The sequence below is a fragment of the Monodon monoceros genome, unplaced genomic scaffold (assembly GCF_005190385.1).
Source record: "Monodon monoceros isolate NGI ecotype Baffin Bay Population unplaced genomic scaffold, NGI_Narwhal_1 Super_Scaffold_7, whole genome shotgun sequence".
In the NCBI taxonomy this organism is placed as follows: domain Eukaryota; kingdom Metazoa; phylum Chordata; class Mammalia; order Artiodactyla; family Monodontidae; genus Monodon; species Monodon monoceros.
Window position 1 is genome coordinate 74,288,047 of NW_021703784.1, and position 24,846 is coordinate 74,312,892.

At 37.0% G+C, this 24,846-nt stretch overlaps 1 protein-coding gene across 1 annotated transcript; it reads right to left on the minus strand.

Moving 5' to 3' along the window:
* Nucleotides 1-21,066: 21,066 nt before the first annotated feature.
* On the minus strand, nucleotides 21,067-22,709 carry LOC114887583 (DPEP2 neighbor protein-like). The gene is made up of 2 exons (XM_029209383.1): nucleotides 22,643-22,709; nucleotides 21,067-21,515 (listed from the first exon to the last, which is right to left on the minus strand). The coding sequence occupies exons 1-2, from the start codon at nucleotides 22,707-22,709 to the stop codon at nucleotides 21,067-21,069; spliced, it is 516 nt and encodes a 171-aa protein (XP_029065216.1).
* Nucleotides 22,710-24,846: the final 2,137 nt, after the last annotated feature.

Below are 24,846 nucleotides of genomic sequence, written 5' to 3' on the forward strand. Positions count from 1 at the left end.
ACATTTTCCCTTCAGTATATGTTCTTCTTTCTTCCTTATAGACCTTAAAAATATAAGTCCTTGTGATTATCATTAAATCCTGATGCTGTTAAAATCTTATGTTCCCCCATGGTCCTATTTACATAACTTATTTCTAGAATCTCCCTTGTTGTAGCTGGTAGTCTCTTTTTTTTGAAAAGTTTTTCTTTTGGGGGGGATTAGTATTATTTGTGAAGAATAAGTTTTCCTAGTTTTACATAGATGTGATGAAAAGAAAGATATTAATTTATCATGTGAATAGAAATATAAAATGAATGAAGAGATCAGCTGCATTTGAAAGCGTTCCAGCACATAGCATTTTAGAAGAAAGCTTTCTCAGACTCCAGCAGAAGTAGCATCTGCAGGCTTTAGCTATGATCATACTTATTCCCAGTCATTTTTATTCCTTACCAAATAGGTTCAGTCACATTAACCATCTACTTCTATAGCATTAATAATTTACATAATGACATTAGAATCCATTATTAATCTTAGATAGCACCAAGATAGTATCAAGTTATATGCACTTGGAATGCATTTTTTTTAGTTTTTGGTTCCCAGTTGCTGCCTGAGTTATCGTTAGCTTTTTAAAAGGTCTCTAGTGACAAAGGAAAACTGGAACAATTTCCACCTACTATGATAAGCCCTTGCATCTAAAAAGGGCTTTTAACTTCATAATGTATTATTAAATGCACTGTTACATTTTTTCTAAAAAGCAGTTTTATCAGGAAGGGATAACAATATCCTTAGATGGGTGGGGAAACAGAGTTTTGGTGAATTCCCAAGGTTATACCACTTTTGTCAGAATTGGGCTGATACCCCAAAACTCAAAAAAGGGAAAGGGGGTTGAATTGACATTTATTGACTAGAATGGGCAATAAAGGCAATATTTATCTCACTCAGGAGAGAGCCCCAGTGAGTATGGGGTATCTTTTGAGGTGATTTTACAAATGAAAATGTGAAGTTCTGAGGGGCAATGCAATTTCCCCAAATTACATTCCCAACATCAGAACTGGGATTAAAACCTAAAATTTCTGATTGCCAGTTCCACACATGGCTGTACTCTCCCTACCCATATTGAGAGCCAATATTAATAGTTTCTTAACATGTATTAAGCACTACTATACAGCAGGCATTGTACGAAGAACTTTTAAATTGGGTATTTTTTCTCTCTGAAAGTTCTACCCTAGTTAAAATAATCAGACTGCCTCTCCTCCCACATCCCAATCAGGATCCTTTCACCAAGATTATTCTTAACTGAGCTGAAAATAAAAGAAGCATCTTTCTTTTCCAATCAGAGACTACAAAGATGGGGGCCTGGAACTGAAGGAAAACAGGTGTATTACCTCATGAAGAAGAATAACAACAATGACAACAACAAAAGACATTCTTTGTCATTTAATAGCAGAAAGGTGCCTCAATTGACTTCATGGCTTGGTGGATTTGAATAGTCTAGTTACTTCTTTATTATTCTAGTCTTGTGGATTTTACTCTTTTGAAGTGGTATCTCTCAGGGCTGGAGTTGGAATGTAACATAGCATCACTCTGTTGAGACTGTAAAATAAAATATTTGCTCTGCAGAAATGAAGATGAAATGATTATCCCAGTTTTCCTTTATTAATATTATAATAATATCATTTCTAATTAGGGATGCCTTAGGAAAACAGAAGAGGCCACATTTGCATTAAGATATTCCTGCTATGTATGCCAAATCAACTGCAATTTGCTAAAGATGGGGTGAATTAATCAGTTTGGGTGTTAAGTTCCTTGGGTATCTGTCCCTTAAACTGAAGCTACAAACAGCACTTGTAATCAGTCTTGGCAAAACAATTTCAAGCTGATAAGTATTCCCATAATGGCAATATTTGGCTGCTCAATATTTTGATACCCAGCGCTTAAAGTCAAACCAACAGCATGCATTTCTCTGGCATTAGTGTTACTTTTGTATATGCTTTTGCTGGAAAGGCATTTATTAAAGTTCTCTGACATCACTGCATTATTAATTCACTAACTACAGATTAAATCAGTTTGAATCCCAAGGGAATGACATTGTTTACTTTCTATATCTTACTGGATTAGCATATTCTTGGGAAAATAATTTCAGCATCAAAATATAATAAAAGCCATTTTACGTTAAATATTAATCAATTTATTAAATTTCTGCAAATACAATATCATTCTCTATAATTAGTCTTCTAGGTATTCATAGAAGTATAGATACTCATATCAAGCTATATCACATTGGATGTATTCTCACTTTTTTTTGACTGGTCTTGCAGGAGAGGATAATCTTGATGGAACTGAGCAAAAGAGGAAAAGGAGCTTTTTCTGTCTAATGTTGGTTTACGAACGCCACAACATTCTAACTTATAAAATTGAGAAAGCTTCAAAATGGGCCTTTTAGAACTCTATCCAGGGGTCAAAAGAGAATACATTCTGTTGCAAAATGGCATCTCTGTTGATGACATTTTGAAGAGGAATCATACAAGCAAGTGTAAAATCATAAGTTTTTCTTCTAAAAAGCAGTTTTTCTAGAGGTTTGTGGGGAGAAACTGCTTCAGCTTCTGAGACTATCAAGCATCAGTTTTCCATTCCTTTTGGGCTGAGTGCTTCACCTTCAAAATGGAATTATCTTTAAAACACAATTTAGTTTTAATAATTTATCATAACATTCATGAGACAGGGATTGAGACTGGGTCCACAGCAGCCCAAGTCTATCATCTGTGCTTAAAAAAATGATTTTAAGTAATTTGCTTAGATATGTTCTTAAAAATGTATTTTTAAACTCCTTTTATCTATCAGCCATTTTTTTGATGTGAAATGAATTTAAAAATTATTTGGAATTAATTTTGCATTAAAAAGTGCAAAAAAATAGTTCAAATAAAGAATGTTTAAATGTTTTCTTCTTTTTCTTTTTAAACAACAAATGCAATGAAATATGCCAGAAATAAACTTCCTCCAAAATAGGATGCACAGAAGCTTTTATAACTATCAGAAAGTCCTCACTGGCCTTCCTATATTTATTTCCCTGTAAATAGAAAACAGTCCTTAAGAGAGGAATGGTTTAAAGACAGAAATCTATCAATCGATGGCTTTGTGTTGTTGAAATAATTAATGACAAATCATTCAGTCAGAATTGATTTCTCCAAAACACCTTGCCTCTATTAAGCATGATATTTGTTTCAGGGAAAGCATAGCTTCCAGATCAGATTCTGAGCTCCTTGAAAGAATGAGGCTTTTCTTAGCACTTTTCAAATCTCCCATAGCATGACTCGTGCCCAGTGAATAAGTTAAAAATCAGAGCTCGATAATATAAAAGTGAATTGATTTTCAGGTGTCAAGGAAATTAGCTTGTCATATAGATTAACTTCAAAGTCACTTTGCCTTATTTCCTACTTTTTAGAGAAAAGCTTTTCTAACACTTTTATTTGTTTATCAGACAGTAAAACTACAATTACTAATTATTTATTTGATGCATCCTACTATATAACAGGGCATATAGCGCTATCTATATCTAGGTATAATTAAACCTAATCACAACCTTATGAAGTATATCCTATTATCTTCATGTGCTATACTGAGTAAAGCATCAATTTCTCAAAGACATTCAGAGATAGTGTGCTAGGATTCAAATCTTTTCTTTATGATTCAGAGACTGTACACTTAACCAGCATGCCTGAAAGAAGGGATCTATGAAATATAATTGTGCTTACTGCATCTTAGTTTGCTGTTTTACGTATTTGTAAACGTATAGATTAAAATTCAAAATTTGTAAATCAAAATCTACAGCACTTTTAACTCTGTAGAGGCATGAATTGTGAGTCAGAATGCCTTTGCCATCTTACTGTATTTGTGGACATAGTAAATTCTCTTCCTATCAATCTGAGATATTTTATGTAACAGGTGAAAATTCTTCCATGTTCTCTAAAATGTCTGAAGGCTCCTTTCTCTTCAGAACTACCTGTTCTCACTCAAGGACATATATAATCAAAGTTGCTATAATATTGAAGTTAGAAGTCTATTTTTGAAAAGTGGAAGTGAACATACTTTTAACCATGTTTTACTCAATACAAGATATAACTTATTGCTGCAGGATAATTGTTCTGTTTGTTAGGAGATAATATGATTCACATGCAACAAAAAATTTTAAGCAGATAATGAGGGCACATTATTTGTAAAAGAGTTGACCGAAGAACTAGTTATTTGTTAAATTTAAATTGTATATTTACTTCAAAGTAAGGTGCATTTAAAATTGTTTAACAAAAAGACCAGTGTATACATAGAAATCAGTTTCTTCCCTTCTCCCCCACTTTTGGTATGAACTCTGATTTTCTCATTTTAGGGAGGTTGAAATAGAAGTTGAAGAATGAATTACTTTGCCCATGATGTTACTAAGAGTCAGCCATGGAACTCAACTTCCAGTTTTCTGGTTCTGAATCTGGTACCTTCATACAGTTTTCATTTGCAACAGTAGTGTTAACAGAGTATCAAAATTATCCACTCATCTCTCACTAAGCAGGAAAAGATAGTAAAGTCCAATTATATTAACAGCCTTCAGTTTAATAAATTCATTTATTTCTCTCAACAAATGTTTTTAGTAACACCAACTATGTGTACATATGGTATATTGTGAAGAGTTGGTGGCCTACCCGTCCTCTTCTATCTTGTAGGGAATGTGGAAAAGGTGCATGCTCAGCTCTAAGCATTGGGCCCTGATTGGCCTAAACAATTAGAAAATGTTATCTAGGTCTGTGTCAACCGTGGCATGCTATTCCACCACCATAAGGACTTGTTCATCTGCAGGTACCTAAATGGATGAAAACTGGAATTTCTGTTCCTGGGGTAGAAAAGAGAAGCTTACTGTCTATAGATTTGGACAGCAAAGCTGAAGGCAGCCACTGTGGAATCAAATGCAGAGCTAGTCCTCAAATATGATAGCATTAGTAAGATAGAACAGAAAAAAAGAAACTGGGCCTTTAATGACATAATTAGATCAAAACCACAATGAAACTTACCCTATCTCTGTCATTGCCAGATACATGAACCAGAAGATTCACTTCATGGTTTAAGAATATTTGCACTTGAATTTTGGGTTACCTACAACTGAACATATTCTAACTGATATGCTGTACATATTATATAATTGTATCATCAGTTAAAAAAACGTTGCTCTTGTTTACAAGGGCAAGTTAAAGTGGCATCTAATTTACAATCACAGAGCTTTCATGGAATAAAGATGGGATGTTTGTTGTTGTTTGACTTTATTTAACTGTGTATTTGTTATTGATTTCTCTTTAACTCTGTGCACTTCAAGGCTAGATAACCAGCTCCTTTTCTTCAGTTAGTTTGTGACAAGTTCTCAAATGTCCCTATTGTTGCAATGAAAGAATAGGTATGTGCCAGAGCTCACCTTCCAGCCAATCACTCCTACCCACCTCAACCAATATCATCCTTTTCTCAAGATAGCTGCCAGTCTGCCAACTAATTCTCAAAGCTCAAGATAGTTGTTTAGAATTACAACAAAATGATTCAGGGAGGCTGGTCAAATGCACACTTGCTCCTATTTAGAAGAAAAGCCATGACTGGGCCTTATTGATCTGGACAAAATTCTCAAAGGAGAGGTTTGAGGCTATAACCCACCTTACATGAGGGTTAAAGCGAGCTCACTCAGGTAAAGGCAAAGAATGACCATGTGTTGCCAGCCAAGTGGAGCTGGTTCCCTAAAACTCTTAACAATATGGGACTTCATATCTCCGAATATCAGCATCCAAGGAAGGAGTTAGATTGTGATAATTGGACTGTAACAGGCTTTCAAGAATGAGGTCCACAGGAGGATGCCAAATTTACCCCATGATGCACACATAAATTGAATTAAAGAAGTGTAATCTGAATTGGGGTCAGGAAGGTAAACTCAGCAAAGTTATGAAAGTGTTATGGACAACATGTACATAGACCCAGATGATTTCACGTTGCAGTGGCAGATTTTTAAGAGTGACAGGCTTCCTGTTTCCTACTCCAGATATTGAGTCATCCCTAAAGAAGTGTATGTTTTGCCACTATAAGAATCGGTAACTAAAGCTTTTGCTTTGTTTTGAAAAGTAAATGTCCTGGGGAAATGTAACTTTCAGATAATTACATTCACTAACACTTTAGAAGGCAGAGTGCTCAGGAAGAACCTTCTCATGGAGGGTAGGGAAGGAGTATATGATACACTGCTTATACCTTAATGATTTCATAATTGAAACATGTATTCTATTTTTACAGACATGGAAAGTTCAAGAAGAGTACAAGTCATGATTTACAATAAAATGGATGAATAATTGCATTCACAACCTTTCTAGTGACAGATAATACCACACTTACCTAAAGGATGTGTATTTGAAAGATGTTTGAAAGTAATTAATTGGAGATCAGATGAAAGACATACATGTTTTCAGGAATAATCTGTTTCCAGAGAGCATATTATCAAATACCCACAGGGATTTGCGTAAGACTTCTCTTTCATGAACAAGCAACCTAGTGGTCATATATAACGTGTAAGAGTTGGGAAGTGCCTAAACATGTTAGTACATTTGTTGACATAAGGAAGTACTTTAATTAAAAAATATATTGTTACTAAGATTTTGTAATCAGCTGAAGCTAAGGAAATTCAAGTATAATGCTGATTCCTATAATAAATAACTTCCTCTATGGCTTGTGTGAAATTTTACATTTTGTAATTTAAAAAATAATCAACTGAATTTTTTTCTATTTTATGTATTGTACATCTTTTATTAAATAGCTGTATATAGGTTGTTACCTATAAGTACATCTCCAGATAAATAGATTATAAGAAATTCAAGTAAAATTTTAAAGCTATATTAGATATAGTCATCACTATATTTTCTATTTTTATTGATTTTTAAATTGTAAAAAGTTGTTTATTTCAGCTTACAGAGGCAGGTATGTCATCTTGGTATGATTTTAAAGAGTTATTATCACATTTAATTTACCTCATGATGGTTGCTCTATTAGTCTTCTCAGACTGCCGTTACAAAATACCAGAGACAATGGGGCTTAACCACATAAATTTATTTTCTCACAATTCTGGAGATTGGTAAATCCAAGATCAAGTTTCAGGCAGAATTCAGTCTCTGGTGAGAGCTCTCTTCCTGGCTTGTATATGAATTTGCTTTCTCGGTGTGTCCTCATATGAATGTTCTGGTCTCTTGTTCTTTTCTTATAAGGAAAACAAACTTATCGAATTGGGGCCCTGTTTGTATGACCCCATTCACCCCTTGTTAATTACTTAAATATATCTCATATATATTTACACTGGGGATTAGGGCTTCAACATGTGAATTTTGGGGGAACACAGTTCAGTCCATATCAATTACCTTTCAACATCTGGGAAACTTACGCTTCCTCTGTTTAATCACTGCTTTGATTTGAATGCAAATTTTAAAGTATCTGATGAATAAATGAATGAGTCATAAGCATGTTTATTCACTCTCCATCTGATAAGTTATTTGGAATTTCAAACTTGTTTCATTTTAAAGAAAAAATTTATAAATAGCTATGTTTATTTATTAACATTATAGATATAAATATATAACATTCCTTTATTAAATAACTTGAACCCTAGAATATATTTCGTGATTTTTGTGAGATAGTAACAAAGTGGTAGCAAGATGATGATCTATTTCATAACTGCAGATTTTACCTTATGATTTTGAAGTTTAGGAATATAAATCTATATCATTCTAAACTTTTTCTCCCTATTAAGTACTTAAGTATATATTAAATACCATTTTTCCCAGTATCCTTGTAAAATGTATTCTGTTGCTATTTTTGATGTTGAATTTGCAAATTCTTAAGTAGAATACTTTGTCTCTTCTCTCATCACAGCTGCTGCTGGGTCCCTAGAACTTTTTCTCATTTTCTCAGACAAGTTTAATTGTCTTTTGCTCATTATACTATGTCTTTCCCTCTAGACAGTGATGAACCAACTGTCAAAATATAATTTGTAAATTTTTTTACTTAGAAGTTCTCTTGGATAGTCTGACAATTATGTTTTATATATAACATATATATATGAAATTAGAAGTTAATATTAGATTTTTTCTTCAAAAAATTTTTTTAAATTATAAGATGGAATTGTTCCTACCCCACTTCATGGCATTTACTTTTTCTAGACTAACTCCCTAACATTCTGTATCAGCAGACTGTAATACACAATTTGTTTGTTTCACTAGCTCAATGGGAAGTTTGTTGATTGTCATCAAGACATAAAATATTAGACCTTTTAAAACAAATTAAAGAATGTCTATTACCATGATTATACATGAATGTGATTTTATTGCTTAAAGTATACCTATAAGAAAATAACATTTTTCAATAATAAACTGTCATTTTAATTTTGTAAATGTACAAATTTTTTCAGAGGCATTGAAGAAAAGAACAAAGTCTTTAGTTGTAGCATGGCCATCTAACTACTTAAGAGACTGCATCTCCTTAGGTCTCAGTCCCAGAATTAGGTTGGGATTAGTCTGTTTCTCACATCGTTATAACAGCCACAGTTGTGCAACACAGAGGCACTATCAGTGAGATTCCCTTTTCACATCCAAGTTTATGGGGTATGTTAATGAGAAAAAAGTAAAGTGAATAATAATTCTGTGTCAGAAGCAGCAAAGCCATTTAAAATGTAGTGTGACCTATTGCAGCGTTACTTTCAAGGGAATTGACAACTCAACTCTTTGTTTACAAGAGTAATGGAACATATATTTACTCTACTACAAAAATGCAAACTATGAGCAGGTGAGGTTTGTGGAGGGTTTGATGACCTTTCAGGGCTCTGAGCCATATCTTATCCCATCCAGGCAGGCTAAACTTGGTGTTTCTAATTAGATAATAATCATTAAGAGACATTTCGGTCCTTTATTACCTTGGACATTATAGAATCACATTACCAAAAAGATCAAGCAGGTTATTTAATATTTTAAGCTCTTAATGTAAATAAACATTCCAAGACATTAAATAATTTATCTTTAATAATAGAGTAAATCAGTGTCATAATAAGTATCCAGGGATATTAACTCCAGAAGAAACTCAAAATAAATTTCAGTGTATTTTTTTAAAAAGTTTATTGATAAAATCAATTCCTTATTATATAACTATTTGCAATAAATCTTCGATAGCTCTTTATTACGTAGTATGAAATCTATACCTAAAGAGTTTGCCCTGTTTTTTTTTTCTACAGCCTGCTTCAGTATACAAATATATGCCCTGCCATTCAGTTATATTACTTATTCAACAAAATAGACCCTATGTGGTTTCTATGGATGCCTTGATGTGAACCGTCAAAATTTGATCTCAATGTATCTTATTGATTTTTCTTTTCAACCTTTTTTTCCTACTTCCGCAAGACATCTTGTGAACTTCAAGAATAAAAAAGAATCCATTCCCTGCACTATTAATTCTTTTTTATATTTTGCGGTACGTGGGCCTCTCACTGTTGTGGCCTCTCCCGTTGCAGAGCACAGGCTCCGGACGCGCAGGCTCAGCGGCCATGGCTCACAGGCCCAGCCGCTCCGCGGCATGTGGGATCTTCCCGGACCAGGGCACGAACCCGTGTCCCCTACATCGGCAGGCGGACTCTCAACCACTGTGCCACCAGGGAAGCCCTATTCATTCTTTTGAAAATAAGTGTTTTTGTCTATTTTGATCCCATCAGATGGGATTTTCCTTATCCATTTATTACATAAATGTCAATTATTTATTTTTCTTCATTTATTTCCGCCATCTGAGTCATTATTTCCTCCTTTGGGCTTCCCTAGTAATTTGTTCATACAGTATTACATTAAATAAATAAATAAAAACAGGTGACATTTTTAGAGTATTTACCATGTTCCAGATACAGTTTTAAGCAACTTTAAGGAGTAGAGGAGGGAAGGGCAAATGGGAAGGATGAGAAAAAATGTGGGCACCCTCTAGAAGCAAAGACTGGCCCCTGGCTGACAACCAGCAGGGAAACAGGGACCTCAGTCCTTTAACAGCAAGAAACTGAATTTGAGCAACAATCTGAATGAACTTGGATGCAGATTTATCCCCAAAGACTCAGAAAGGAATGCAACTCTGCTGACCCCCTGATTTCAGCACTGTGAATTCTAAGCAGTTGACCCTTCTGAGCCATGCCACACCCACACTCTGATCTGCAGAACTGTGAGACAGTAAATTTGTGGTGTTCTGAGATGCTGAATTTGTTACAGCAGCAACAGGAAACATACATTCCCACCTCAGACACCTCATTGAGCTTTCTAGAACACACCTTCCTATTTCCAGCTTCCTTGGTTTTCTCATTTCTCTTTTTTTCTGCCTGCAGTTTCCCCCCTCTCTTCTTCTTTATATGAGACTCATTTTAGTTTTTTAAAATATATATAATAAATATATTCTATAGTCTTCCTAATAGTAAGATTGGGTGAGTTTTACATCTGCTAGTGTCCTAGCACATGAGTAGCATCTCTCTTACTGCAGAGCAGTGCCATGGTTAACCCTGGAGCTGTGAAGTTAGATGGCTTAGACCTATTGCCTCTGTATACCACTTACTAGTTGTGCAGCCAGGTGTTAATTGTTACAATGGTCCTTCCCCTGATAAATTGAAATTATCTGTTACTGAATTCATGTCTAGACTATAAGAATTCTTAGTGCAGAAACCATGATTTCTTTCTTCTGTGTATTTCCAAGTTTAGACATAGTGTTTGGTACATAATAACCACTTAATATCTGTTTACCGAACTGAACTTGTATGTCAACTTGCTTTACCACATACAAACAATATTTATCAGTATTATCAAAGGCTCATTATGAACTCAATTAGCTTTATATTAGGTATCCGTATATCACTGCTTTATATATAAGGAAACTGAGCCAATAAAGGAGTTAAGTGTCCAAGTTAATGTGCGAGAGAGCTCTTTTCACCCTGGAAGTTTTTATTCCCATGTCTATGTTATACCCACTCTATCACAGCACATTCTCAGCATGGAAATTCTCCCTCATGTGACAGATTTCCTCCTTAGCTATAAACATCAGACCTGGATCTGAGACTTGTCATCATTTGCATCATGGGATTTAAGTTATGCACCAAATAGTTCCCTATGCATGATTTAATTGGAGACATAAGAGGCACAGTGAATAGCCCTAAATTGATGCTTGAGCAGAACTTACACCCCAGAAATTGTAATGGAAAACTTGATTGGAATTAAGTACTGTACTGTAATGAGTCTTGCTTTTATAAAATGACTGTCCAGGGAATAAAAAGATTATTCATAAAGAACAAGAGCTCAGTGACTTTATACTGTCCTATCAAGTATCCAGAGAGCTGCTCACATGTGAACCAGAATGAATAAAAATAATCAAAACAGCTACTGACAAGTAACAAGTCATTTTCTTTTATGGAATTTGAATATATTAGATGAGCAATGAGGGTGTAATTTTTGCCTCTGTCTTGGGTAGCACCAGGCAGGCTGCAGTTGGCACATTCAATTCTAAATGTTTTTGCTGTGAACAGGGCTAATTTTAAGTCCCTGAAAGACTTTTTCTCCCCACCTGCTACGTATCTGGATCTTCTCCATCCTTCAGAAACCAGTACAGTTCCTTTCTCTCCCTTATAACCCTCCCAGACTATAATGTGATATACTCAGTAGAGCTTTAGAAAATCACAAATAATCATTTTTCACTTACAAAAATTAGTTTCATTTTTCAGTATACTTGCTTCGAACTGATCACCTATTTTCTTTTTTACATTTTTGAGATTGAAGGGATCTGAAGGTGCTTTGAAAAGCTATTAAGTAACCACATGAAAAGCTCTGAATTATAATACATACAGAAAGTTACCTATATGTATTTATGTGTGTATGTTTGTAGACACATACATCTATATATGCAATCTACACAATTTAGTGAAAAACTATACTAAAAAGTAAAAGGAGAAGAATGCTAGTGTTTGTTGAATGGTTATTGAGTGTTACACCCCTTTTAGCAACTTTAGACACATTCTTTAATTTCAGTTGTCGGCTTTGAGTTAGGTATTATTGCACTAATTTTAGAGATAAAATAGCTTCAGAAAATTTAAATCACTTCATCAAATCTATACAGGTAATGAGGGGTAGAGCTAATTTCCACATTCAATCCATCTGTCTCCCAAACTCTCCAAAGTGTGACCTTTCAAGCTCTTTTCCCTTCTCCCCTGTTGTTAATGAACATGGCAACTTAGGAAGATGGAAGACCCACATGAAGGCAGAAACCTGAGTTCCTAAAACATGCTTGGTGGAGAGTCTCTGCTGTCTAGGAGTGCACAACTTGAACTTTGTGTGAATAAAAAGTCCTATTGTATTCAGCTATTAAGATTTAGAAGTTCATCTCTTCCTGAGCCTAGTGTTATTCTGAAGAAAACGAGTGCTTTGTACTGTGCTCTAGTTGCATTCAGTTTGCCTCCTGGGCTGCAACATTTTGGGGGATGAACGCTTATATTAACATGCTCTATTTCTTTATACTGTCTTATATAGCAGGGGTCCTCAACCCCCGGTACCGGTCCTTGGCCTGTTAGGAACCAGGCTGCACGGCAGGAGGTGAGCAGCAGGCGAGGGAGTGAAGCTTCATCTGCCGCTTCCCATCGCTTGCATTACTGCCTGAGCCATCCCCCCACCCTCCGTCCGTGGAAAAATTTCCTTCCACAAAACTGGTGCCTGGTGCCAAAAAGGTTGGGGACTGCTCTTGCATAGGAATGGAAAACCGGCTCAGTCTTATGAGCCAAAGCAAATGGTTTGATAGTGACTCCTTAGAGTACTGAGTTAAGAAGGATTCTGAGGCTGCATCTCTACCGTAGATTGACCATTTCTAGTCTACTGCTTTTATTACTTAAACTGAGTGCTTAGGACACGCTTTCAACAGGGATTAATTCTCTTGGCTTCCTGGAGAGCCTGACAAATGTAAGGGCTTGGGTATCAGTTCTGGTGGATACCACAGATCTTTAACACCACTGGGAATGGTAGGCATCAAGGCTGTGCCTGACCTGAGTCCAGTGGTGTGAATGATTCCTAGGGAGCCGGCTCCAAGTCTGTAAAGAATGGCATAGAGCTCCAAGAGGTTAAAACAAATGGGAGATTTTCAGTTTCCTTTGCGACATGTAAAGGAGCTTGGACATCATCACTCCCATCCTCACAACAAGAAAAAAGCAAACTGAAAAACAGCAACTCCTCTAGATCAATCAGGTAACTGAGGTCACAAGGAAAATTGCTGCCCCTAAAACTGGAGAGACAGGCAGATAAAGAGAATCACGTTATCTATTTGATTTTTCTGTAAAACTAAAACTGTTCTAAAAATAGTCTATTAAAATCAATGAGAAAACTAAAAAGAGGCTAAATAACTTTCCCATTCTGATCTAGTAGTAAATGGAGGACCTATAATTTATAACTTGTAGTCTCTGATCCGGGGCTGCTCATTTAAGAGCAATGTTGCTCACAGAGGGTGAGACAAAATACAAAGTGCAATATGATCTTCATGTTATTGGCATAGTTGAGATGTATGCAGAGGAGAAAAGAGAGCAGGTAATTATAGCAGTTAACATTTTTGAGAGCTTTACTCATCAGGGCACTGTACTAATTATTCTGTTTGGATTATCTCAATGCATTATCTCAATTAATTTTCACAACAACCTTAGAAGGCATGTACTATTACTTTCCTATTTTACATACAAGGAAACTAAGGTTGGGAAAGCTCACAAAACTTCACTAAGATGACAGAGCTGACAAGTAGCATAAATAGCATTCAAACCCTGCCCGTCTCACACCATAGCATAGTCTTATACCGTGCTATACTTTACTCTTGGTCCAAACTAAAAAATCTGAAATGAACATTCAATTTTGCTGATAATTGTAGGAAATTGTTTCAGTATATACGGTTGTAACCCATTGCTGAAAATCAAGCTCTTCCAAAAGACATATCTCAGGCATGTATTACAGAATTGCCTTTCTTATCCATTTAGTTGACTGCATTAATACAGTCAACAATGATTCACCATGCTAAATGTGTACAGGAGATTTGGAGACTCATGATTTTTTCATCGTACATTTCCTTTCTCTTACAGGAAAAGCCTGATTACATCTTGCTGTGCTTGTCACAAGACCACTGTTGTGCAATGCTGTGGTGTTTGAAATGATGCCACTGTAACTTTTCCTATTATTCTAAGGAATTAAGAGCAGGCACATGTAATCAATTATGACAGCTTTTAACCAAATGATTTATTTTGGTATTCATTCAATTAATTAAGGATGCACATTCTTAAAGCACTGTTTTCAACTTTTTTAACTTTGCATTTTCCATTTATGAAAATTTCTCAGAACTGTCTATTCTCTATTTGTAATATTAAAGCAATGGCTGTGTTCCCCAGCTATTAGGTTAGTATTATTTTGACAATGGATAGCATACTTGTTTCCCAGTTATAAAATGATAATCTAATATTAAATATCTCCGCTGAGAACTAATACTTCCCTCTTTTCTCTTAACTATCCTTGTTTCCTTTGCTGGATATAACTCATTTTTGCATGCATCATCCTTTGCAAATGAGCTCAGGGAAAGTTGGCACATGGGAGTTGAGAAGAACCTTGGTAAAACAAGCCAAGAGTGTCCTTGATGCCATTTTCATGGCTAAATTGTGAGATACTCAGCAGAGAAAAGAAAGTATGTATTCCTGTTGGGGAGAAAAAAAGAGTGACAGCAAGGTAACCTGTGGAGGTTCAATGGCATTGTGGGAAATTCTGCCATGTGGAAAGGCACGAGTGAGTCAATTGGAGAGAAAAGTCCTCAGCACAGATCTAAGAGCTAAGAACCCATCTCTGTTGGGAAACATCTCTTGAGTGAGAGATGGAGGGAGTGGTGCCACAGAAAGGAAATAAATCCTACTGCTCCTGCCAAAGAAAATTAGCACTCCCACAGCTATGTGATGCCTCGAATTTCAGAATTAGCTGGAGACAGTCCCTTGAAGTGATTAAGAACAGAGTTTTGCTGGGAGTTCAAGCCTGACTCTAGTTAGTGATTAGCTGCTGTGTCTCTCAGTTGAGGTGAATTTTATATCCTCTCTAAAATTCTGTTTTCTTACTGGTAAAAATGAGGATAATGTTCATATTATAAAAATGATATGACTAAGTTAAATAACTTAAATTTGAAGTTACTTAGTTGTACCAGTTTAGGGGAATTGATTATTTAGTGTTAACTTTTTAAATTTTTAATGTATTTTATAATACTTTTTAACTAAGGGTGCTGTCAGGAGGATGCGACTCGAAAAGAACCACAATGGCCATGTCTCACACAGTAGAAATCATAGAGTTTGGGCATCAGAACCTGAGCAAACAGAGAATAAACAGGTTCTTAGATATTCATCACATGGCACCTCATAGATTCTCACATGGTGAGACGTTTGCTAAGTGTACTAATGGCTCTTTGTTTGTTGGTTTAGCATACATATGCCAAGCATAATTCTAAATACTTTTAGGACTTAACGGTGCCTCAATCCCATCATCTCTTTGCCCAAATCTTACCTTGTCCATGAGCCTACCATGGCCACTGTAGTGGACACAGTTTGGTGTTCTATCCAAAAATTCACTGATTCCCTTTATCATTTCGTGTGTACTGTTCCAAGTCATGGTGTGCTTTTCCTCTTACTTAACATCTGTACCTGGGACACTCTTTGAGGCTACTCTGGGCTCCTGGAGCCACTTTGTCATAAATGCAGAGACTCAGAAGTTCCTGGGGCTTTACTTCTCCCCTCCCGTGTGCTGTTGGCCAATGGATGACTGGTGCAGAATTATAAAATCCCAGCTTTCTGCCTTGAGTGGGACAAACTTTGAAGCATAATTTATACTCCTGAGCTCCCTTTCAGGATCAGACTAAAGCTTGGACTTGGCCTTGAATTAACAGGGTTTATTCCTCTTCCTTGTTTTGCTTACCCCATTTTCCAACCAGCTTCTTATAGGCTAACCATCATCTCAGCATCTGCTTCTGTGTAACCTGGACAAAGACAAATATCTTCTTTAATAATGTAATGTGGTTATTTGAAAACCTTTCTGGAGATACCACATCGTTAATTTTGCTCAGTTTCCAATTTAATTTTCATTTACCTTTTTAAAAACTATTGAGCTTTGAGAGTCTTTACAGTCTAGTTCCAATTTTTTTTCAGATATATGGTATACAAATATTTTCTTCCAGCCTTTAGTCATCTTTTCATCTTCTTAAGGCCTTAATAGAGTAAATATTTTGAATTTGATGAAGGTCCATATAACAATTTTTCTTTTTAGGCATCATGCTTTTGGTATCAAGTCTAAAAACTCTTAACCCTAACACCTGAAAAAATTTCTTAGTTTTTGTATATTTTTTCCTAAAAGTAATTCATTTTGAGTTAATTTATCAGGTGTAAGACTTAAGGGTTGTTTTTTTTTTTTTTTCCTTTTGCTTTTGCCTACAGATGGCCATATGCTCCAGAAAATTACTTACAAATTTGTTAAAAATGCTATCTTTCTTCTATTTTGTTCCTTTTGCACCTCTGTCAAAAATTAGTCGGGCATATTTTCTTGTGTTTCTTTCTCTGTTCTATTCCATTGACCTATGTGTGTATCTTCTGTTAATATCATGCAGTCTTAATTATGATAGATATTTGAAATCAAATAAACTGATTTCTAACACTTTATTCTTCATTTTCAGAATTGTTTCATCTATTTTAGGGCCTGTGTCTTTCCATATACATTTTAATATAAGCTTGTCTATATGTACACAAAAAACCTTGCTGAAATTTTGGTAGAAATTGTATTAAGTCTGCATGCCAATTTTTGGATAATTCACATCTTTACTATGTTGAGTCTTCCAGTCCATGAATATGACATGTTTATTTATTTAGATAGGATTTGATTTCTTCCATCAGTGTTTCATAGTTTTTAACATATAGGTCTTATAGAGATTTTGTTTGATTTATACGTTTCATTTTTGAGTGATTGTAAATGGTATTATATTTTTATCATTTATGCCCACATGTTCATTGCTAGTATATGAAAATACTGTTTGGATTTTCTTTTATTTTAGATTCCTTGGGATATTCCACATAGGCAGTCATGTCATCTGAAAATAGGAAGTTTTATTTCTATTTTTCTAATGTGTAGGCCTTTTATTTCCTCATTATATTGGCTAGAACTTCCAGCACTGTTTTGATTTAGAGTGGTGAGAACCAGAATTCCCTTGCGGTCCAGTGGGTAGGACTCCATGCTTCCAATGCAGGGGGCAGGGGTTCGATCTCTGGCTGGGAAAGTAAGATCCCACATGCCGAGTGGCATGGCCAAAAATAATAATAATAATAAATTAAATTCTTTTTTTAAATTAAAGAAAAGAAGAAAGAGTGGAGAGAACCAAAGTCATGGCCTGGTTTCTGATCTTAGGGAGAAAGCATTCAGTTTAATCATTAAGTATAATGTTAGGATTAGATTTTTTTGTAGATGTTCTTTATCAAGTTGAGGAAGTCGCACTCCATTCCTATAGTTCTGAGGATTTTATTCATGAAGGGATGTTGAATTGTCAAATGCTTTTTTCTGTATTAATATGATGGATTACATTGATTGATTTTTGTATGTTGAAACACCCTTGAAATTCTGGAATAAATCTCACTTGGCCATCTTGTATAATTATCTTTATATATCACTGAATTCTATTAGTAAATGTTTTGTTAAATATCAGTAGTTTTGTGTCTAAATTCATGAGTGATATTGGTTTGTAGTTTCTTTCCTAGTACTATCTTCATCTGGTTCTGTTATCAAGGAAATACTAGCTTCATAAAATGAACTAGCAATTGTTCCCATCTCTTCTGTTTTCTGGAAGAGGTTGTGTAAAATTTGTGCTAATTCTTCTTCAAATGTTTAGAAGAATTCTCCAATGAAACCATCTGTGTTTAGAGATTTCTTTTCTGGGGAGACAAATTTGATTTCCTTAATAGTTACAGGGCTATGAAAATAATCTATTCCATATTGCACGAGTTGTGGGACTTTGTATTTTTCAAGAAATGTTCTGTTTCATCTAATTTGTTAAATGAGGCAAGTAGAGCTGTTTGTTATATACACTTATTATCTTTTGATATCTGCAGACTCTTCAGTGATATCTTCTCTTTCATTCTTTATTAGTCATTTGGTCTTCTCTATTTTTCTTTCTCAATCTTGTTAAAGGTTTGTCAATTTTATTAATAATTTCAATACTTCATTTCATTGATTTTCTCTATTGATTTTCTGTTTGCAATTTGAATGATTTCTGCTCTTACATTTACTATTTCCTTCCTATTCTTATTTTGGATTTATTTTGCTCTTCTTTGCCTAGGTTTTTGTCATAGATCATTGATTAGAGACTTTTCCTCTTTTCTACTGTTCTATTCATTTAGTGCTATAAATTTCCCTCTCAGAACAGCTTTAGATACATCCAAAAATTTTGTCATGTTACATTTTCATTTTGTTCAGTTCAATGTGTTTTTTGATTTCCATTGAGAATAGCTCTTTGTCCTATGAATTATTTAGAAGTAATAATAACACTTTAATTTCTAAATATTTGGAGATTTTCCTGTTTCCTTCTGTCACTGATTTCCAGTTTGAATCCATACAGATTGGAGAATCTACCCTGTAAGCTTTCAATTTTTAAAAAGTGTTAATATTTGTTTTATGGCCCAAGATATCATCTATCTTGGTATATGTTCTGTGTACACTAGAAAAGAATGTGCATTCTGTTATTGTTGAATGTTGGGTTCTATAAATGTTAATTAGATCCTGTTTGTTGATGGGATTGTGAGTCCTTTATATCCTTGTTGATTTTCTGTCTAGCTGTTCTATCAATCATTAAGAGAGAGGTATTAAAATCTCCAACTATAAGTATTTTTATATTTCTCCTTTCATTTCTATCAGTTTTTGCTTCACATATTTTGTAGCTCTATTGTTGTTGCTTATACATTTAAGATTGCTATGCCTAACCAATGGATTATACCTTTTATTTTGATATAATGCCTCTTTCTCAGGTACTTTTCTCTGAATTCTACTTTATCTGCTATTGATACAGCCAATACTGCTTTATTTTAATTAATGGTTACATGGTATATATTTTTAATTCTTTTACTTTTAACTGGAATATATTGTTGTATTTGAAATGAGTTTCTTATAGACACATATAGTTGGTTTGTGTATTTAATCAACTCTGCCAATCTCTCTTTATATCAGTATATTTAGGCCATTTACATTTTCTGTAGTTGTTGGTATGATAGTACTTAAATCTTCCATTATATTTAAATTTTTCTTTCTATTTATTCTACTTTACTATTACTACTATAATGAATTGTCACAAATTAAGAACTTAAAACAACATACCATAGTGCTACAGCTCAGAATTCCAGGAAGAGCTCAGCTGGTTGCCTTGCTCTGATTCTCACAAGGACAAAATGTAGATATTCTCTGTCCTGGGTTCTTAACTGTCGGCTCCAGAGACAATCTACTTTATGCTTATTCAGGTTGTTACTAAACATTCATTTCTTTGAACTGTAGGGTTGAGGTTCTTGTTTTCTTGCTGGCTGTCTGCAAGATGCCTCTCTCAACTCTGTAAGCGGCTTGCATTCCTTGTTACATTGCTCTCTCCATGTTCGTATCAGTGAGGGTATGTCCACTGACAGCTTTTCACACTTCTAATCTCTCTGATTTATACTTTCTGCATTTTACCTCTTCAACCTCAGTTGCAGAAAGTTCTGCTGAAAGTTCTGAAGGTTCATGGAATTACATTAGCTTCACAGACTAATCCAGGATATTTTTTTCCATTTTAAATCCATAACCTTAACTACATCTGCAAAGTTCTTTTTGTAATATAATATTACATAGTCACAGATTCTAGGGATTAGGGCATGAGCATCTTTGGGGAGCCATCCTGTCTACTGCAGGAATGTTAGAAATTTTCCTGTAAGGGAGATGCTTCACATTTAGCATGCCATTTACTATAGAAGGATCATGAACCCAACAACAGCTTGAAAAGAGGCTGATGCCTAGCTTATGCCCAGGCTCTGAACAGTTTTACAACTTGAAAATAAATGTACTGTTTGTCAGGGTGTGATATAGACTAATATCCATGGCCCATCAGTGATGTGGACTACAAAGCTGGAAGCCACAACTCTTTTCCATCATGTCATTAAGTTTCAGAAACAGAAATTTGCAGCCCCTGTTACTTTTCTTCACTGAATGCAACCTGCTCATGAACATGCAACCTTCTCATGAATAAGCATGAACAGAAAATTAAGGCCCTATCTTATTCAAAATCCAGGCATTACATTTAAATAGTTTGTTACAGTATGTGTTTGTGTGTGAGCCCACATATACCTTTGTGTCATAGTTAGTACATTCCTTTTCCTTTCTAGAAGTTTTTCCTTGGCATACCAAATATTTTTCTATGTTTATTCATTACAGTTGAAAGAGGAAATCAAAGCAGCTGTCAGTCTTACCCAAAACCTTCTTTGGCAATCACTAGAGTATATCAAGGAGTTAGCATAGAATGCAAATCTATTGCATTCTGTTTCTTGTGGCTTTTGCTTATAGAATTTCTCTAGTTTTGATCCCCATCTGTGCTCAGAAATAAGCATTTTATAAATTTTATTTTCCCATTTTTTCCTCCATCACCTATGGCTGCTAGAGTTAAGTATACTTTCAGTGAATGAGGGAAAAAAAGAATATTAAACTTATAGCTAGATGTTCTTGGTTATTACTCTTTCAACTGAATAATAAGCTCTTATTTTTGCTGTACTGATTTTGACTATTATTTGACTGAAAAAAACATAGGTGACTTTTCTAGTGTCTGTTTCACTCTGCTAATAGTTGTTAGTCTCACATGTACCAAATCTAAGCCCCAGAGAAGTTGCATCCTTCTATTATTTTATAATGGAGTTTTGACTCAATTATTCATTCATTCATTCATTTATTACTAAATAATAATTTAACAAGTATCAATTGTGTTTCAGAAGTAGTTCTAAGACTCCCTTAGTTCTAAGACTCTCCTACTTAGAAGTAGTTCTAAGACTCTAAGACTCCTTGCTGGCCTTGAAAAAGCAAAGATGGGACCCTTTACTGGGGCTGTTGCAGAGGGGATGTGCCCAGAGGTGGGGCCACCCTGCTTGAGAATCAAAGCACCTTGTATTTCTAAACTGCTTGAATGCTGCAATCGCTGGATTTTGGGTCTGGTGCAACGCAGGTCTTCGCCCGACTCTTCCAGAGCGCACTCTCTCTTGGGAGCACGTCTGGGGACTGGCTTCTCTGCTTCCACCTTTGCTGGCGTGGCCAGAGAAACAGCCCCGTAGGCCCGGTAGCCACCAACCAGGCAGTATGTCTCCCCATGCCAGCCCAACTGCGTTTCTCCACACCCTCGGTTGAGGACATGGTAGTGACTCGGTGTAGGAGGAGAAACGGGAGCGACTGCTGCTGCAAAGAAAATCAGAACTGCTCAGTCACTTCTGCTGTGCACAGTCTCCTGCCAGAATTTCCCTCTCTCATGTCTCTCCCAGTTTCTCGCCGAAGACCTTTAATCTACTTGACGTCCAAAGCACAGCCTTGGCCCATCACCTCTATGAGTCCCTAGAGAAGGGACACTGGCTGCAAAAGCCCTCCCTAGAGCCTACGGCTGCAGCGGATGAGGAAGTCTCTTCACCGTTTCCAGGGGAAACAGTAGAACCCGAAAGTAATTGCATTCATGATCCTCTCCATCTCTCCCTTCCACAACAGAGAAAGCATTTCTTGCAGTCTGTCACTTCTGAGGCTTTAATGGAAATGCCTTTCAAGGTTTGGAAAAAAATAATCTAATATAAATTGGTTAAGAACCCCTCCCACCTTGGCAACCCCTCTTGGGCCCCATTTATACTGCCTGTTTCAACTACACTGAACTCTAGCCCTCTGATACTTTTATCTTGATTAGAACAAGGCCAAATACTGAGGCAGAGTGATCAGGAGACTCAGAACCGGGTTCTGGGCACCAAGTGTAGGCTCACATCCACCCAGCCTCCTGGGACACCGTCTCCTCAGCCCTCCAGTCTCACTAGCACTTCATCACCCCCTTTGGTTTTTCCGGTCTTCCCATCAATATGGCACCACCCTCTCCCCTAGTACTCAGCAGCTCAGTATGGGATGTGTCTGAGGGGACCGATATAGATGTCTACATGACAGCACAGAGGTGCCTGGGTTTGAAGGTGTGGTTTAAGAGTGGCCCTCTTCCTTAAACTGCTCCGTTTACCATTTGCCAACAAAAATGCACTTGCCTTTTGCTAAGAGGCCAATCAGGAAAGGGTCTGAATGGAAGCATCCTGTAGCCCAAAGCGGAAAGCTACATTTATAAAGATCAAAAGCTTCCTGCACACTAGTCCAGGGATGACCTTTCACTTGTCCTCAGCAGTGAGCACTGTGGGACCCTGAAGGTGTCCCAGGTCACTGGTATTACTTACAGCTGGGAAAGTGCTGAGGTTTACTTAGTGGGCAAGCCCCACAGGAACATGTGGCAGCCAGGTGAGGTTGTGTGTACACCATGCCTCTTCTACAGATGCCCGGTCTCGGTGTACCTGCTGCACTGCCCAGCCAGGGAACAGAGCACAGGTTTGAGTAAATATAGACGATCCGGTCAGACATTCTCTCTCAGACAACCAAAGAGATTGGTATCTGGTGGAGAACTGGTAGGTAAGTTTCTCTGAGGGCAGCACGTTTCCATAGTTACGCTGCCATGGAAACTGTGAGAAGGCCTGTGAGGTCATCACTACCCAGTGAGGTTATAATAAGGAACCTGTGACTTGGGGGGCAGCCTTCAGTAGGAGGGGCAGTTTTGTGGAAGAGAGCAGGATGCAGGCAGAGGTACTCTGCCTGGCCCCTCATCCCTGGGCCTCCCCACCCATGCCCTAGTCTAGTAGACACCCCACGTGGGGCATGCAGGTGGGCTGGCACAGCCCCAGGGGCCCCAGGAGGGCAAGAGAGACCCACATTCTGAGATTGGCTTGAGAGGCAAGATTAACATAAGAGACAGCTAGGTTGTATGGCACTGACCCTAAGAGGCAAAGATTTGTGTGGACTGGGGAATCAGGCAAGGCTCCTTGGCAGTGGGCCTGAAGGACAAGTGAGATTTGGACCCATGGGGAAGAGAGGGAAGACATTCCAGTTTGGAAGAATAAAAGCAAAGATACACTCTTCTCGACCTTTTCTTCCCCCAAATATAAATTCATAGAACCCTCACATTTTTACACCTGAGGGCTTAAAAAAACCAAGATGTTAAGGGGCCTACCCAGTGTTACACAGGTAGTGGAGAGGTGTTCTGCTCAATGGTTAGGTTCATGTTGGGGCTCCGGATTCACAGCTGATAGGAATGTGAGGACAAGCTCATGCCATTTCACACATTCCCAAGTGATACTGAGAGAGATGTTAAAGGTGCAAAGTGAGGGTGATGAATGACCTCACAAAGTGGGAATAGTGGGCCCATTTTAATATGAAATTCAAAACAAATTCATGACAAAAGGACATAATACAAAATGACAACATAATCATTATACTCCCCTAGAAGTAAAAATCATTATAATCCTCTCTCTCTCCCCCATGAAAGGATGAGATAAAGGCTCAGCAGCAGCCCCCGTGAAAAACATGGTCAACACTGTGAAGAGGTGTTAGTAAGACGACTTGGTCCGACTCAGAGAAGGAAAGAGACAACTCTGCCCTTAGCCTGATCAGGCCCACAGGAAGGAACATTTGGGGCAGTCTTGGATAGTGTAGCAATAAGAGAGAACCTTCTTTAGGAGGGGTCTCCGTGTTGCCAACCTCGCAAAAGCAAAGATGGGACCTTCGTTTACTGGGGCTGTTGCAGAGGGGATGTGCCCAGGAGGTAGAGACTGCTTGGACTACCATTTTAGAGGTTGGGCCACCCTGGTTGAGAACCACAGCACCTTCTATTCCTAAACTGCTTGAATCAGTGGGTGCACGTTAGGACAGACGAAGTCAGGCCTCATTGGAGCAGACTGCCTTTGGGAGTGGTAGAAGGTAAAATGTGAAGCGGAATGCTCTGGAGGAGGTTTGTCATGGCAGGTGGGCCAGCATGAGACCATTCAGATTCTCTAAGGCTCCAGAGATTACTTGGCTGGGAGCATCCCTCTGATGTGGTGTGGGGACTCCTACCTTAACAGGACCTGGCTGGGCATCTGGGGGAGGCAGAATAAATGGTTTATTAACTTAAGAGAGCGAGAGACTCACCTGGGGGGTTCCACAAAACCACTTAAAAAGACTTGTACCTGGATTCTTGAGCCAACCCTCAGAAAACTTACCTAGATCTGGAGTAGGGCTCAGGAAGCTGCACTTTTAATAAGCTTCCTGGGCAGTCCCACCACAGTGGTCCATGGATAGAGTGACCAAATTATCGTGTATTCTCGGTTGCTTTTGGGAGTCAAAGTGGGCAATATTAAAAACTGCAGCAGGCATACGTATAAACAGGGAATATTCAAGGCAAACAGAGGTGTATAGTTATTCTGTGCATGAATCAGATTTGAGAAAAGCTAGCCTGGTGGTTAAAGAACACAATCCTTAGGACACACAGACCAGATTCTGTCCTACTTACTTGTGTGATTTTGACCAAGTTCTTTTATCCTTCTGACTGTTTCTTCATATGGAAAAGAGCTATGGCTGTACATTTCGCACAATATTCTCTTTTGGCAAAGGTTGCTCTGGGTCCATGTGTGTTCTCTGAAACTTAATCCCTTCCAGTGCGCAAGCATTTTTAAGTTGTTTGCTGAAG

What these genes read in the sequence shown, in the direction of transcription:
- LOC114887583 (XM_029209383.1), bottom strand. Translation starts at nt 22,709, where the DNA reads ATGTCTGACCGGATCGTCTATATTTACTCAAACCTGTGCTCTGTTCCC. An exon ending in CTGGCTGGGCAGTGCAGCAG is followed by an intron (nt 21,516 to 22,642) that starts GTACACCGAGAC and finishes TTTTCTTTGCAG; the next exon opens with CAGCAGTCGCTCCCGTTTCT.